The 18,468-nt window shown below is 34.6% G+C and overlaps 2 protein-coding genes across 8 annotated transcripts in view; one reads left to right on the top strand and one right to left on the bottom strand.

Moving 5' to 3' along the window:
- Nucleotides 1–153: 153 nt before the first annotated feature.
- On the top strand, nt 154–2,088 carry LOC110998975 (protein FAM234A). Its single transcript, XM_022267801.2, has one exon. It carries the CDS (start codon nt 334–336, stop codon nt 1,663–1,665), a length of 1,332 nt encoding a protein of 443 aa, XP_022123493.2. The 5' UTR covers nt 154–333; the 3' UTR covers nt 1,666–2,088.
- Nucleotides 2,089–3,046: 958 nt separating this feature from the next.
- Nucleotides 3,047–18,468, bottom strand: part of LOC110998995 (protein pangolin, isoforms A/H/I/S) — a 112,571-nt gene continuing 97,149 nt past the window's right edge. For 2 of the 7 annotated variants that reach the window (XM_022267830.2, XM_022267834.2), the window contains 6 exons: nt 18,338–18,433; nt 17,652–17,762; nt 11,293–11,488; nt 9,035–9,188; nt 7,736–7,805; nt 3,047–6,106 (listed from right to left, as the gene is read on the bottom strand). In XM_022267830.2, coding sequence (XP_022123522.1) covers nt 5,746–6,106; nt 7,736–7,805; nt 9,035–9,188; nt 11,293–11,488; nt 17,652–17,762; nt 18,338–18,433 — 988 coding nt within the window. In that variant the 3' untranslated portion in view covers nt 3,047–5,745. Of the gene's footprint in view, nt 6,107–6,778; nt 6,936–7,735; nt 7,806–9,034; nt 9,189–9,797; nt 9,964–11,292; nt 11,489–17,651; nt 17,763–18,337; nt 18,434–18,468 lie in introns of all 7 variants that reach the window. The other 5 variants (XM_022267828.2, XM_022267829.2, XM_022267832.2 and 2 more) reach the window with 4 other exon arrangements.

Below are 18,468 nucleotides of genomic sequence, written 5' to 3'. Positions count from 1 at the left end.
CCATCCTTTATAGCTTCCTTGGCAAGCTGATCGGCTTTCTCATTTCCGGTGATACCACATAAGGTAAGGTTTACCAAGTACCAACTGCCAACTGTGTGAACTGTGAAGTCACGACAGCTGACAAAATAAAACAATTCTTGACAAATAAATCTTTGTCAAATTTGTAATTCGCGCAGTATTGATTTTTCTTTTAGGTGTTTTAATAAATAAGGAAATAAAATATAAGAATAAAACAGTGCTAGATAATATAAATTAAAGTTTAAGGTGATAATTTAACAATAATATTGCAGTGTCTAGTAGCCATGTAAACAACACTGTCCCATCTTGAGCGCAATGTCCACAAATGGAAACGGCGGTATATATGCTCCACTGAAACAACTTATATCGGATTCTGAATCCGAAGATGATCAGAAACTTCAAAATGCTCTTAAAATTAAGCCATCAGAGAGTAGCAATTTGGATTACAACAGTGGCTTACAATCTTCCAAAAACTACAGTATGAGTGACCTAGACGACTATAATACCAATCTTAATACGATGGAGAGTACAATGGATAATGTTAGCTTTTTACAATCTGAAATCTCTAATAAAATGTCTTTCACTCGTAGATGCGCATTTATAGCCTCAATATTATTTTGCCTCTTCACTGTTATTATCTTCTTATGGGGCTTACCATGTTCAGATGTTGGTAGCTGTACAAATAATGAATGGCATGACAAAAGTACTAACTGGGAGTTACCATATGATGAAATAGAACTCTCTGGTGCTGTACAAGTTGTTGATGGAGCTATTCCTAAAACTAAGAATCTTATTTTCATATACCGTGGAAATCATATGAAAGATAACAAAAACAATAATGATAATGTTAATGGTGTCTTACTCATTGTTGGGAATACTGGTAAAGTTGGATGGTACACTCGTGAAACTAGAATACCAATGGAAATTAATTGTAACCTTCTAGATGTTAATAAGGATAAGCAAAAAGACTGTATAGTATCGGGAACAGAAGGATTACTTGCTGCATTAAATCCTTTATCTGGAACTTATTACTGGTACATTCATAAACAAGGAAAAGTTTTTAGCAACATTGTGTCCATTGACTTTCCTATTATTATAAAGGATATGGATAAGGATAAAGTAACTGATTTGGCAACAGTAGCAACTGTTTACCCAAGCTTAAACCACAATTCGCTTCTTATTATATCAGGTGCAACAGGCAATATCATTGGTGATCCAATGACTATTGATAATTGCTTGTCAGTAAAACTTCTTTCTGAAACTGGAAATATCACATACATTTGTAAAAATGGATCTTCTGAGGCCGTACGACAAATCATCTACCCAGAATTATATAAAAAACTCTTAAAATTAGACCACTTTACCAATGATACATCATCAGGATCATTTTCATCAAAAAAGATAAATTTAAGTTTGAAGAAAAGTATAGGCAACACAAAACAAACATTCATCAATGGACCTGGTAAACTAAAAGTAGAAAATTATGGTGACTGTCCTACAACATGTAAAGTAAATTTGAAATTACTGTTAGAAAGAAATGGAACAACGAATGTTACTTGGGAATACACTGCCAATCACGTGTTTGCTATGAAGCCTGCTTATTTTGCTTTCCCAAACTCTATACGGGGTTTTGTTTTAAAATTATGACAGTGGAATAGTGCACACCTTGCTAAGGGTGCACTGAAATTCGATGAGATACGGTATAATGTGCTGAATTCAAGCCCCAAAAATCCATATGACATATTTTATCACCGACCCACTGTTAACATTGAATCTATATCGTCATTTATAAAATATGATAACTTTGTGGCCCATGACATATCAGAACGAATAGTATTGGTTGCATTTGATAAACTGCAAACTTATATACATGTTAACATCAGCCAAACAGATATACTACAAATATGTATGAGAGGCCAGATGAATTCCAATGTACCTTTACCTACTTGCCAACCTGATTTAGAATATCAAGAAAGATCCCTAACCATAGCAGATCTAGATGGTGACCAATCTCATGAGTTGATATCATATTATAGTACATTTGTGGCTCCTGAGACCTATGATACAAAAAAGGAAGGGGCCTATAATAGTTGGCATTTGACATCAACGGTGAGAGTTATCCGACTTGAAACTGAATTGCCGAAACTGTTTGTTGCTGAAAGCTAAAGTAATTGCTTCCTGTATTCATCTTGTGTGTTTTCTAGTCAAAAATTCAAAATATTTAATCAAAGACCAAGATAAACTTTGTATTAATCCTGATATCTCTTGAACTGATATTTAAAATTTATTACTTATTGTACTCAGTAGTTATAGATATAGCAAAAATATATGTGTGATATTTTTATGATAATTACATTAAAATATGTTTTATAAATTAATGTTAGATCTTAATAAATAATTAATTGTTATCTTAAAACTGCAAATATATCATGATTTAAAAAATATAAATGTGTAAATTGTTTTAACCTATATACCTTTACATTATAATATATCAATAGGTAAATAATTTAAAACATGAGGTTTTGTGATATTATGTTGATAACTCTTTGTTTAACTTCAAATCGGTTTTGACGACGATTAAGTTAATCTGTAAAGTCATGCGGTAACAATTGCCACGCTACAGGAAAATATAATTATAATAAATCTACCGCCAACTAGAAATTTAACTTTTTTTGTATATCATTTTCTTCTAATAACTTTTTCAACAATTATTATTACGGTGGTCATTAATTCTTTGAAGCAAAAGTTCGCTCGCAAAAGTAAATAAAATATTTTGACTATACACAGTTTATTAATAAAAAAATAATAATTAGCTGTTTTCACCTACCATCTGTTACAAGGAGCGTGAAACTTTACCATTTGTTGGTAATTTTACATGTTACATCTTGACAGCAAGCGTTATTTTACTTTGTTTCAGTAGATGGCGTTCTACATTTTATAGATAAACTACAATTTTTAATACAGTACAATTAAGGAAACAAGGTGCAGAATTGAAAAACATACTATGTGAATGAATAAAACCCATAGATACAATTTAATATTGTTTATTAAAATAATATTCGTTCAACTGAACACAAGACATGGGTCCAGACCTAATAATTGAGTTTTCTAATTTGACAAATTTTTCCTACAAAAAAATAATAATAGTTGGCTTAATGCCGTCTGTCTTTACCATCTTAACAATAAAAACAACCTATAAAATCTATCAACATAAAGGTTTAAGAGCTTTAAGAGGTATAGGACATAAGCCCAATGTTCAATTTGGCACAGATTATAAATTTACTGTCCATTACATTGCGAACTGTTTTGGCACATGCCGCACCACGTTTATATAAAAAAAACGAAAATAATTTTTTTCTGAACATAAAATATCCGAAATTATAAAATTTCAATTAGAAAAACTTAAACGTACTTTTACGGAAAAAGCTACATTACATAAAAATATACAGTACCCATAATAATTCCAGTATTGCACAACATTATATTCATGCAAAGTCAATCTGATTTAAAGTGTATATATCCTGTAGTTTGTTTGTCAACGATTTCCCAATAAGTCAATGCTAAAATTTTGATTACATTCATAATTTTTTTATTCTGTTCGATATTGTCATCAACAACGTTAAACTTCTTAATAATAACAATAAAAAAATTAATTAACAAAAAAGTTGTGGATAACGAACATACGTGGGCACATTTAAATACAATAGTAAATGCAATTTCACCAGAGAATGTTAAAATTCAATTACAAAGTTATGTACATTCAACTCTTGAAATATGTTATACACAGGATATGTAAGGAAAGAGTCGGTATTTTAACTAATATTTTAAAATTTCCTTTGTTTATATAGCAGTAATATGAATATGTAAGTAGAATAGTTCACTTATCTCTAATATGACACAGTTAGTTAACCTACTTTATACAATTACCGCATGTACTTACACGTAATATACACTAATATTTCGTAACTAATGCTCTTCTAAATAAACTGTAAAATTAATTTAAAATAAAAAAATATTATTTAATGTGAAAACATAAAATTCATCCTTTAATAAAAACATGCCAATGCAGTCCATAAAAGAGCATTTTCTATGAAATATCATAAACCACTCATACAATGTGCCTATTCTAACCTAAGACAGTCTAACGATTCCGCACAACGGAAAAACAGGTGCCCTTCGCGTTACCTTAAAATATTATCATACATGCGCACACGAAGGACCATAAACTAAAGTCTAAAACTATCTGGAACCTTCAAGTGCAGGCCGTTGAGGTTAGGATTGTTAATCTGTGAGAGAGCAAATTGGCGAGTAACGCCATCTGTCCACAGATAATGTGTCAAAACATATAAATCCATAATACAAAAATTATACATTTAGAATTTTATGTGTAAATAAAGTAAAGGCCATAACCACTTTTAACTATAATAAAACAAATACATAATTGCAACTTTTTCAATCTAATGATTTTGTATCTGTTTTGATGCCTTACAAATATAAACTTGGTCCATAGATCTAAGAAGCTAGTATAAGTAATAGTACGAAACATGAATATCAGTAACAAAAACAATAAACGTTTACACATTCTCTATGAACAGGAAATAACGACTGTGCGATTCGACATCAAACGGTAAAAATATCCGAACATATGAGCCCAAAACTATGGCGGCGTTTGCCTACGTCAATTATAATGGCACGAGAAGGCGTGACTAGTCTGATGGATTCTTAGACTAGGATTGCCATTTGTCAAAAACTAAAACTAATAAAAAATAGCGCTTATGTGTTGCTTACAATATGCATTTGAATTACTAATAATGACATTAAAATGCTAATCATTTCATGTATGCACAATTTCCCAGACAAAAGATTATATAACAATGCAGGAAATAAGTACTTTTTTGTAAAGGTCGAATAATAAAATGGCAACTTTGCATTGGACTCAAGTTTGGAAAGAGAAAAGGAAATTATGTCAAAGTGCTTATAAATCTGAGATCAGTTGAAATGACTGTTATCGGGACTAATGTGGTAATGTTAAGATATATTTTACAAAAATTTTTCGAATACAAGATTATATTTAATGTACATATGCTTACAGAACGGCATGGTTTTCAGAAATACCTCATATGGGGTAGGGTTTACTGTTAGGCCAGAAAGCTTAAAAATCTACTTTATATTGTAAAAAGAATATGTTTGATTTCCAAGCTGAATTAAAATAAATGATCACACATATAGGTAATCCTAAAAACCATTGAAGACCCGTTTGGATTAGCACCCGATTATAACCTTTGAATAACGCTGTAACCAGAGTTTGTTTCTTGGTACCTTTTATCACAACCAAGTTCCGGACCAAACAAACAGATGGCATTGAACACAACACTGTACGACTGATCACAGCAAAGGTCCAGAGAACAACATATACTCAATAATGACTTTGATATGAAGTTAACAAGTGCGAATAAACGTCAAATTACTACCCACATACCTTTCGAAAATCTTTATACTTTGATAAACTTCAATCAATCGATATAAGACTAGCAATATACTTGTCGACTTATGTCGTTGAGATAATTTGAAAATAGTAAAACATTTGTAATCAAGTCAAGATATGTGGACAATAGTCGCATACGAATCAAAGTCATCGGAGGGTATACGTTAAAACAGTCAATTCACAATTTACGCCGGTCCGCGTTCAGTCGCATTCGTGCGTCGGCTGGCACCGGACGTCCACCACTATGACACAGATATCACTTCATGTCCCGGCCTAGCTTGCGCAGCGCGCGGCCACGTTTGGGAAGTTAATTGATTCACGGAAAGGGGGTTATTCGCGTCCCGGGGGTTCGTCCCAACGGGATTGCGGGGCGGAGGGGGCGGATCCGAGGCCGGTGAAGCAAGGGATGAAAGTGCGCTCAGCCCGCCGGGGCTCGACGCTGAGTTGAGGGGAGTGTCTGCCTCGTCACTGGAGGCGTCGGACATCTCCTCCAGTTTGACATCCTCCTCAGAACAGGGGGACTGGGGCGTCTGCATGGGCAGAGGGACGGTCCCTCCGGCCGCTGCGAGGGCTTCCATGTACCGCACGCACTTCTTCTTCCGCCTGAAATGTTACCAATTGGTCGGTTAACTTTGATGAATAAACTGTTAATAAATAATACGGTCGACAATACAGTAATAGTTTTCATAATGTTTTGTATTGAAAGTATAGTGTATTTTGAGTTCGTTTTCAAAATCGATTTTTTTATATAATTTAAATAGTTCTCAGGGATAATCGTAATATTTACGAGGATGAGATTACAAACCACTACTGTACGTCAAAAAATTATTCTACTTTTTAGAAACGACCTACGACAAAAACAAAATAGTTAACTAAAACCATGCGAAAGAAATTGTTAAAAGAAACACACGAAATACTAATTGACGCTCATGCCGCATAAGAAAAAAAAACAAAAAAACATCGAATTCGAATACGGAACAACGACGAGACATTTCTACACTTAAATAAATGTTTAAAGCAAATCCTCAATATTCATTAAAAATAAAAAAAGCATTCAACAATTTGCTAACCAAAAACTTAACACAGAACGTTTGCACGTACTATGTGTACATATTAAAACTGCATTAAAAAATAGAAATTTGAAATCAAATAACACACAAGCATTTGCCTCAAAGCTAAAAACTGTCTAGCTGATGAGTCAAACGTTATAAAAACATCAAAGGATCAAAGACCATGCCACAAAAGCGATGTCCAACTCGCGCACTACAAACTGACCGTGTTTCCAGCGGCGGTGGTTGGCCGGCACTAGAGGTTCACATACGTGGGTTCCTGTGGGGGGCTTCCGACCAGGCTGGCGGGAGGAAGAGGCGTAGCCGGCTCTGGTCGGAGAAGCCCTAACCCACCTGATACCATTACACTACTTGACTCAGGACTACATCGCAAAAGTATTGTTATAAAAGAGAGAAATAATTTGACAGTAATGAGGAAGAAAAGGACAGTATAAGAAGGGTTAGTGAAAAGCAATTGTGAGAAGGAACGTAAGTTTATCAGTTGAGTACATTTGAAGAGTCAAGTGGCGTTTGGTAACGTGAAAATATTGGATAGTAATTATACCAATAGTGCCAGCAGAATCCAGCATCGATCCGTGAGAAGCGGCAATCATGAGTGGAAAAAACATTTCGATAAGTAACAGTTTCGATAAAACACTTAACTTACTGCTATATATTTCTCAATGACCCTTATAAACGAGCGATATTCAGAAAATGTGTCAAGATTTTTTTGAAAGCTTTTGTCGACAAATGATTGCCCCATCTCTGATCTTAATAACAGCTATCTTCTCTAGACCTATAACTACATCGTCCACACTTTGTCTACTTTCAAAAAAATCTATATCGGTTCTTTCTACATCTTATTTCTTTGTGAAAAGACACATTTTCTGAATTAGCGTCGCATAATTCGAAAAACCCTGAACGCTAAGGGCCGCGCGTAACAATATGACAGCTCCTTTCAACGGAATAATAATACGTCTAACTAAATATTCAATCGCAATAGGCCGATGTTAAAACAAAATATGTTACGACCAGGCTCGTCTTGGCCAAGTATGAATAAAACAAAGACAAACATAAGCCAAGTCTTTCCACATAGAAACAATATAAATTGAAATAAAAACCGAGAAACGTACCAAGATACTTTGGTTTTGAAAGCAAATAAAAAGAGAATTGTCAAACCCACCTGCAAGGTTTGCACCACTGGTTCTGTTGATCGAGACCGTATCTCGCTCGACATTTCTTTAAGTTATTACCTGAAATTTTATATGTTAAGCGTTAACACATATACAGAACATGTTCGAAGGTAAAAGCTTTTTATATATTGAATAGGTAATTATTGCAAATGAAAAATATCTTGAGAGCAAATTAAAGGGCCTGTACAGTAAATGCGGTAATGACAATTTTAATTATATATAATGGCCGAGACGCCAGTTAGGCTAAAAAACTGAATTATAATTTTAAGCATCTTAAAATAACGCTAAACTAGAAATAACTAAGGCACATGCACCAAACACCAGCCTCCTCGTTAATCATGCAAGGTGGGATCGGGATAAATGAAATAAAAGGGTAAAACGGAAAAAACATTGGTTTAAAAATAGCACTCTACTCGCATCGAAACAAAAACACTAACTACGATACAAGTCGAAAAAAATCACAAATAAAGTTGTCGCTCATAAGCATATTGAAGCAGAATAGGTTCTCCGGAATCAAAATAAATGTATATTATTTTGGCCAATATCATTGTATAACACCGCAGACACAGATGCGTCGGCTTTCGTTCGAGTCGGACCCGGCGTCCCTTCTCCCAGTCCTGACGCGACATGGGATAACAGGACCTCTTCATGCATACGGCACTTCACACTACTCCTTAGCATACTCGCATAGATCAAGAAGGCTGTCCCAGCCTTTATATTGTACATCAAGACTTCCTGCGAAGCAATTACTCATGTGTTCAATGACTGTTGTCGATAAACATGCACGCTCCCCGGACTCATAGGCGCACGGAGCAGGAAAGCCAAAAACCGGGACAACCTTCGAAGGAGTGCCACTTAAATCAGGGTTGTTCTCATAAGTAGCATTGTAATTACAAAAGAACAAAATAAATAAATGCCATAAATATTAAATAAAAATGCTCATTAACTACAACCTTGTACCCCTTCAACCATAGACATTCGGCAATATTTCTACATCGCTCCGTTGATTTGGAGCGAAGTTCAAAGCAATTGAACTCATGGGTGCGGCCAGGAGGGGAGGAGGCGGGAGGGGGCAACCGACGTCTCTAGCTAATCCTTCATTAATTGACCTCATTAACTGGGCCTGAGCGTCGAGAATTACGTGCGAGACGTCTGTTGCTGACCATGTCAGGAAATCAGGAATTGCGGCCGAGTTTCGTAATATGTTAAATGTTTCCTTTATTGTCTGATTACCGAGGAATAAGGAGGGACCGCGGATAGGATTGGCTGCAGACGTTGAAAGGCAATACCTCCATCGGTTGTCTCCTGCTTTCGTTTCCTCTTCTTGCCCCTTTGCGTATTAGCCCTAGACGACCAATCGGGATAGAGCTGCATGTGCAGTTGGCGTTCACGCCGCGCCAACTCGTAATACTTGGCTTGTTCCTCGCGGCCAAGGGCATGCCACTGTACGAACGCCGCAATATGGAAAGAAAAGAGAATTCACATCGACGGTGGTTCGCGACCGCGCCCTAAGCTGGTGCTAGAAAAACAGCCCGCAGTGAGCCCCATAAATTTTGAACCTACGCCCCAGTAATGAGAATGGCCAATTGTTCCTCACAGAACCTATTCTGCGGTCGGTCGTCGCGCTTCGACACAGATCAAACCAATATAGTTTCCGATCGTTCGGGGATTTAGGAGCACGAGTACACCACTCGACGACTACAGTACACAGAACACGCAACAGCTAGCGCGCGCGGGGCGGCGTCTCAGGGCCTGGAGGCGAACGAGGCCCCGCGCGCGTCCCGACTTGGTTCCGGCCGCTTTTCTAGCACAGGCACCATCGGCCGCCGTACTAACACATTAGAGAACACGCACACACGCACACTCACATACAGGGACGGGTGAGGGGTGAGCGAGCCGGTTAGTTGTGTTAGGAGCCCTGGAGCCCGGAGGGCAAGCGGCCCCGGGGCGAGTTAGTGGGAGTGGCTCCGGAAGGGAGGGTAAAGCGAGTGTACACAAGCGTCGACGTGACAACCCATCCCGCGTGTCGGGTCCACGACCAAGGTCCAATACCTCCCAGTTCGGCGGGACCGCGGTCCTTTTTCCGTTTTTTCTTTTTGGAACCGTAACCGTAGTTGTCCCTGGCGCTCCAACCGGGGTATAGCTGCATATGGAGCTGTCTCTCTTGTCTCGCTTTCTCATAGTACTTTGCTTGCTCCTCGCGACTCAACGAGTGCCACTGCGTTCAATGTTATTTAGTTAACCCCATCCATGTACAGACAGCGATTGTGGCTCTTGTTAGGAATATGATTGAACCAACAAGTTAGACCCAGCAGATCTTACACAATATTCATCAATAAAAAAATAAAAAGAATGATTATATGCTTTTAAAAATAAGTTATGAGTAAAATGATATAGCCAGTGTTTGTGTAAACATTTTTGCGCATTAAGCTAAAGGTATCATGGTCTATTTGCTGGGTCTATCTTGGCATGTTTCTTTCTTGGAAGCGTAACGGCGCAGTTCTGAGAATACTGCCGAGTTTAACCACAGATTATTCTTTGCAGTTGGAACACTTCAATAATCGCTTTGAAGTAATCATTTTTTGTTAAACTTTCGATAAAATATTGTTGACTTATTACGTCAAATTTATAGTAATATTTAGTAATAATAATACGAGTGACAACAATAGCATTTTTAAGCTACAATTTGTAAGCATTTAGAAATATCCCAACTGCTTCTGGAATAAAACTGTGTACGTTACTTATTATTCAATACATCTATAATAGATTGCTGATATGGCCACGGCGGCCGAGTCATTGTCTTGCGAGTCGAGTCCGTTGTTTACACGATCAGTGTCGGACGATTAGGGCTACCAACTTCAGGGTTGTACAAAAATATAAGCATTTAAGTAACTTAAATTCTACACACATCTGTTTACGACAAGCCATGTTTATGGCCAACTTTAGACCAACCTGTATTTGAATAATGTTCGTTTAACATAGTAATCGCTTAATCTTGTGAGAAATATGAAGAGCATATTTTTGTTGGGTGATTTGCAACGAACTGGTTGGCAACCCTACCCTAATCACGAACCGTATTCCTAACAAGATTCACAATGAGCACATCATAACAGAAACTCTGAAATGCCTCTAGGAATAAATGAACAGGTGTGAAAAATCATATCATTAAATTAAACAGAACGACAAAACCTCTATGGACACTGTTAATTTTAATTTGCCAAAATCCAACGATTGCCTTTTATTAAAACCATTCTGAACGAAATAATGGATTTTGTGATTAAAAGTGTCCATAAAGTTTGGTATTTTCAGACATTGTTGATTTTTGCTAATTCCTGTTAGATAGAAGTTTATTAATATGGTAAAGTAATTACAAAATTGACAATATTTCGAAACATATCGAAATCACTTGTTTATTAAATATTTTTCTTTATTATTATTACTTCTTTTATCAAACGAAAAAAGTACTTTTTTAAATTATTTTTTTTTGCTTTTCTTGCGAATTATCTTAACATTAGAAGCAAAAACCATCAATCACCAATCAACTTACCCGTCTACCAAGTATTTGGTTGATGGCCGCCGATTCCTTGAGCGTACACTCAGCCACCACCTTTGCCCGCATCTCTTTCATATAGAGCATGAAAGCGTTCAATGGTTTCTTTATATGTGGCTTCTTGTTCTGTTCTTTGCTGTTATTGCTGCTCTGCTCTGACGACTTGTCGCTGGAGCTGCTTTTCTCTTGTGACCTGGAATTTTTTGTGGCTTATAAGTAATAGTATATATTTTTTATATTAATTTATAATATATACAGAGAAAATACTTAGGCAACATACAAAGCAGAAAGTAGGAAGTAGCGGAAGAATCATTAGAAGAAGCATTATTAAACAAAATATGTATACGAAATAGAAAATAGAATCAATTAAGTACAGTACAATATTATGTCACTATAAATATTTTCAGTATAAATAAATTCTAATATAATAACTAACCTTAACTAGCGTTTATGTACGTTGAAAACAAAATATTTTAAAGTATCGTGATTAGTTGTTGGCAACTAGATAGAAGTTACGCAATGTTTGGATATTGCGTAACTTCTATCGTAAAAAAAATAAAAAATCATTTATTCATATAGGTAACAATGTACACTTATGAACATCAAAACAAAGAAATATACATTAAATGATTCCAATTTTACATTTACTGCCAGTTCTCAAATCAAGGGCGTAGAACGGAAGAGAAAAACTGGCAATAAACTCTCCGCCACTCTTTTTAATCGCCAAGATTTTTTTTACACAATGTTTGTAAGCAGCTGCAACCATTACACCATGTTCCATATGACGAGAGTATCTTGAGTGACTAAATATTGCGTATTAAGCCTAACATAACATAATCATGCCCTTACGGTAATTTTAGATAGAATTAAATCAACTATAAAATATATTTTGAAATTAAAACGATTAATTAAAGCGCACTATCTACCCAAAATTGATTACCAAAAACGGACGGCGCATCAATTATCGTATAGATAAACGATTAATCTGTAATCGAATGTCAAAACTCGACATCGATAATCGGTTAACATAACGAGTTAGGTGTTAACGACGGAGACAATAAACCATGTTGCGTCCGGTTGGGAATAGACGCGTTTCCGGTGTCGCGCACTTGTCTCTTTAAATTAAGTTTGACGTTCGAAAATTGAATTTGTGACGATTATTTTATATTAATGCAATGTTGGTTTTCGAGCGTATGGTATATTATAATTTATGTATTAAAACAATTTTGTATTAAAAATAATTTAATGTACTTTTTAGCACAATACATTATTTATATTATCTATATACTAAAAAAATCTTAAATTCATTTAATTCGACTTAATTAAATAACTTTTTAAACTTTCCATTTTATATTGGTACACGCTATAAATCTAAGTAAAATAAAAGTTAAAATTAATAATCACAAGCGAACAAGAATCTTAAATAACGACTTCCGGCCTGCGCCCGCGCCGGTCTCAGGAATAGAGTCGATAAAATATATTGTCATTGAGGTAAGGGTGTTCGTACACTTCATGACTGACCAGCATAGAGAAATATACCCCATAGTTTTTTTATAGCCTTTCAGAGACACGATCTGATGCTTAGCTGCTCATATTACGTTGTGGAAAAAAAAAGTTTCCCCTGACAAAACAAGTAATTCTCTTTCTCTCGTACACTGTCTTCTTGGGAGCCAATTGACATATCGCTAATTCACTCATCCACTAAATTGGCCAGTTTAATTTAAAAGTAGTTTTTTAATCACCAAAATATGAACGACGACATTTTAATTTACAAAACTTAGTAAAGTATTATTTATGTGTTAAACATACTTAACCGTTTTTTGTACTTTTAATTAATTCTCCATTGGTGGCGCCACATTCGTTTATGTCTCGCTCATATCGCCGATGCCAAAACTAAGACTAAATTTTACTTGGGGCGAATTTTCTACGTACGTCTCTATCTACGAATCTCTCTATTTCGTTGTTTCATATTGTTTTACAGTACAATTGGAAAGAGAGAAGTTAAACGGTTTTGATTGGAAGACAGTGTGCATAAACCCTTATTTGAGAACGTCAAATATAGACTTTTGATTACTTCTGAGAACACAAAATGAATGCGCCACTTCCTTTAGAAGAAAAATGAAAATTTCTAAAAAGTCACAACTGAAATAGCTTTATCGTTCAGGATAAATAGTTTCCGTATCTGTAATATGAATGTTGTCTTTGGTTAGAAATATAATATAATCTACTTATTTTGACTTTTTATTGTCATAATATTTTGAGCCTGCCTGACTTTTTAATGTTCTTTTTTTATTGTATTTTATTACGATCAACGACAATCGCTTTGTTAAGATATTTTGTGTATAGTTTTGAATAAGAATGCGGTAATGCGAAAGCTTGGGTAGGTAGGTACTGTCAAAGTGAAAAGTTTGGACAATATGTATTAATCATTCTCAGCTTATTACCATGGCAACAATATTTTAAATGCATATATTATAGAGGCAACAATATTAAATTTACTAATTACGTCTGATGTTTTTTATTTCCTGTTAGTTAATTATTTACCAAAACTAATATAATAAATCCTTGTCGAAATGCAATAATAAAACAAAGGATAACCCCTGAATCCGTTATCGTATTTATCTTCGTATTTTATCTTGATCTCGCGACTGTACCCGTTAGTCCGCGTCTCATATATCATCTTAATTAAATTTCTCCGCCAGCAGCTTTTTTACATGATTGTACCTGGGCCTTTTATGTATGGGTTGCGTTGTCAAATATAGCGAGTTTCTGAGCGGAGCGTGAGCATGATACGTTTAAATAACGATGAAGAAAACCTTAAAATACTTTCAATATAAATAAAAATGAATCGCAAAATATGTTGCTAACAGCAAAACTCGAAGAAAGTATCGGGTAGTTTTTTTATGTAATCCTGAATCTTCTGCTTCTAAGGAGATAAATATTTGAATTATTTCACGGAACACCATGTCATTGTTGACACAATGTTAATGTGTTGCAGAGTATGAACCGCTATGTGTTTGAAAAAAATTGTTTTATTTAGTACTAAGGTTTTTATTTCGGCGAACAGTCTTAATCGGATAGAATAGCAAATTATCCATATATTGATATGTAGCTACTAAAATTATAAGTAAATAATCATCTTAGAGCGAAACGGAGCTACTCCTAGCTAGTCAATTTAGTTTCAAAACAGATTTAGAACTAAACTATGTAAATCATTCTACTTTTACTTTAGTAAAAAATTTAAACACCAATACAACATTTGACACCAACATCAAAACTTTAACAATCATTCTATTTTTAACCTTGATTTAACCGCTATCAGAGGCACCGCATAAGCTGTAGCGGTTATTGTGGATGTTTGAGCGACACACTTGTATTAACCGAGTGACGAGTTGAAAGGTGTAAGATTACAAATAACATGCCATCGACTCGTTTCATATGAAATATTAATTTTTATTGTACTCCGAAATGATACTATCAAAGTTTAAATAACCTTGTATTAACAAGGTAAGTTAAAGGATTCCACGCGATTTTTTTATTTCATAGACAAACACATCCATTACTTAGTTCAATGTATTTAATAATTTTTCTTTTTTTAATTTTAAATTTATTAAAATTTTAAAAGTTAACTTTAGGATTACGAAATAAATAAAAAAATATTTCTGAATCTGTTTTAATTACTTAAATAAACAACCATCTGTGGCAAATAAAATATATACTTGCCGGGAATCAACCCATAAACAGTAATGAATAATTGTTGATCTAGATTTCTTTTTAAATATATTATAAACTGTAAAAGGCCTAAAAATGTAATGAATTCCAAATGCAAGAAAATCAAAATTGGATTCGTGGGAACCGTACATGTTAATTAGACGCTTAGTAAGATTATTTGATAGCAATTACTGGCATTAGCAAACTGACTTGCTAAATACTTACATATAGAAATAAGGTAAAAAGTTTTTGACAGAAGAACGTCGAAATATATATTTAAAAAAAATCAGTGGCTCTATAACCTTTTTTGTTCTGGGCCTCAAATTACTATAGCTGTTTAATGATCATTTGTCAATTTAATAAGCAAGTAGGTGATCAGCCTCTTGTGCCTGAAACACGCCGGTGACTTTGGGCCCGAGGCAAGCCGGTTTCCTTACGATGTTTCCCTTCAACGTTCGAGCGAATGTTTAATGCGCACCTAGAAAGAAAGTCCATTGGTGCACAGCCGGGGATCGAACCTACAACTGGAAGAGTCTCGCAGTCGCTACACTGCTCTTATACACATACATTATCTGAAAATTGATTTTACACGATTCAATTGTTTATAATGATTAGTATTTTGGAACTGAAAAAAGAATTTAAATTATATTTATAGTTTGCTATTCGTTGGTTTGCTGTATCATAAAGTAACATGAAAATTAAATTACAAATGAAAAAATATTTTGTACCGTTGAGCGGAACATAGATTTTATTGTGTCTGTAAAAAAATTGTCCGGTATAAGTCGAATTTTATACGATTTATGTATGTAATATTTATTATTATCCATTACGCATTGTGTATATCTAAGGGGTGATTTTATCGCGCGTATCAGTCGCTATTACACGCGCACCCTGTAGATCTGATAAGATAAGCTGACAGATGCTAGGGCGAATTATGTTTTACATTTTTATCGCTTTTAACTATTTAAGGGCGGGATGCGACGCTTTTTGGGGCTACTTAAGTCGCTTAAAATTTTAAGCCAAAAAAATGTAAAATCAAAAATTCTAAAAACAAGCAGAGTATAAAATGTTAACCCGTTTTTATAAGCTTTCGTAAACTATTAACATTCCTAAAGAAATTGCTTCCCGCTTAAAAGCGTCATTTAGTGTATAAGTGAACTATAAAGACGTAAACATAATTTTAACAAAATTTCGTATAGCGCCATCTCGTGTTCATATACGTTAACAGTATGCGGCAGATGGGCTATTAATTAACTTATTTTTACTGTGTGTGAATAGTTCTTTTATAGTTACAGAAGGCACAAAATTCCTGAATGTTGTTTTATTATAACATTCTTCAGGGCAAGAAACGGGCGCTACAACCTCCTTAGGTCTCGATATGTCTCGTGTTCATTTGTTTTACTAAACAACAAGTAACTGATCAGAATTTGCCTGTCGCAGACAACTTTTTGGGTCCAAATGCCGGTTACTCACGATGTTTGTCTTCTGGAGCGATTACTATATGCGCACCTACAGATTCTACTACCTACTCAGGCAAATACTGTTCAGTGTCCACGCTCCATATTTGCTCTTAAAATAATTGTATAACATAAGTTACTTTAATATCAGACCCAGGTAGCAATTATTCATTTGGCGCACGTCTGTAATAATACAGTGATCGTTTCGATGTTAGTCGTGTGGATTACAAATTAGTACATGTAGGGTGATCTTTGTGATAAAGTTAAATAGGTGGGTGGTAAAATGCCCGTGACAGTTTTACATTGAAAAAAAAACTTTTAGGGACAATTCATAAACTAGAAGTTTAAAGCCATTATGTACTACGGAAGAGTATGAAGTACGAACTCAACCACATAAGGATGTCTCTGATCTAGTATCTAGATCTAGAGTAAACGTTCCATTACGATAAACACATGGACAGTTACATTGCGAGAAGGTTCGCAAGTGCGTTGCCGGACTTTTAAGAGTTAGTACGCTCTTTTCATGAATCACCCTAACTAGAATTGTTTAGGAAATACTTAAGTGGTCAGCTGCCTTAAGAATATCTGTATTGCAAATGTAACAATACCTTTTCTTAAAATAAATCTATTTTTAATATATTAGCTATTTTTAGTTCTTAGATTTGTAACACTATATTATTATTAAATTTTTCTACCTAAAAAAATTAATGCAATATAATTTTTAACGACTTAAAACAAATGATACGGTTGTTCATTCAACGTGTATTTATTCAATTCAATTATGTATAGAATAATAATAATGTTCATCTAATATCTATTAATTCAAATAATTTATAAACTGGATGAAACTTGGCTTATCAATTCGAATCCATGCCGCCATAATCGTATTACCAACGTGACTGTCTATCGAATTGTGCGCGCGTACGCATTTATGGATCTATTAGCTAATTTTATAGTTCATAGAACGTGTTTGAGACGGTTTTAATATTCAGAAAAATATATAACATATAACTTACGAAGTATCCGGTTTTATTACTTACAAAGAAATACAGAAATACGTATTTATTTCATAATTTCTTGCTCAAAATATAATGTATGTGCGGAATAATTAAGACCCGAAAGGCGAATAACAAATCCTATAACGATTGTAGCTATGGCTTAGAAATTATACTAAAAAATATAACCTACCTCGAATGGTGCGTAAAGAGATCAGATTTTGAGGGTGGTGGAGGCACTAATGCGGGTCCCAATCCGAGTCCTAGGCCTCCGCCTAATGTCGGCGAAAACCGGTACAATTCACTGCAACAAAATATAATTATTTTAATAGCTTAGAATTCCACAGTATCAAATTAAAACAAAAAGTTTCAAGTCGAAAAAGCTTAAGTGTATCCGTTGATGGACATTGAAAGTTAAAAAACAATTGTTTATTAATTTGGTTATAACTTATATGAATTAAATTTGTTTTAATTCAAAATAATATTGATTATACACAACACTGTATTGTAATTAGAATATTGACTATAAAAACGATATCTGTTACAGGAAATTCAAATTTGGAATATTAATCATATCGCGAAACCATCTCGATTAATCCAATTAATTCTTAAACATTAAAATAAAGTTAATTAAATCAGTAGTTTAATGTTTGGAAACTTGTGTCACTTTGTAGATAAAAAAATAATTCGTGGTTTATCAATCAATCAAAGCGACTCTATAAATTTTGTTCTTTTCCTGTTTAGGGCTGCCGAATTGTAATTAATATTATTAATTGTATTTTACATATTTTGGGTTATTTTGATTCTCGAATTTCATAGTTCACGTTTTAAGCGCAACTTTTTCTAAGAAGATAACTTAAAGTAATGATTGGATCTTACCTTGATAGACTAGAGGTGCTGATGGGTAGCGACGTTGGGTATGGACTTCGAAACCCACTCGCTGCCGACGATATAGGATACATACTAGGCGTGTGCCTGAAATATTTGTAGGTTATTTATTGTAAAACTTA

The sequence above is a fragment of the Pieris rapae genome, chromosome 13 (genome assembly GCF_905147795.1).
Source record: "Pieris rapae chromosome 13, ilPieRapa1.1, whole genome shotgun sequence".
NCBI lineage: Eukaryota > Metazoa > Arthropoda > Insecta > Lepidoptera > Pieridae > Pieris > Pieris rapae.
The sequence above is the reverse complement of the archived record's forward strand: the minus strand, read 5'-3'. Positions and strand labels throughout refer to the sequence as shown.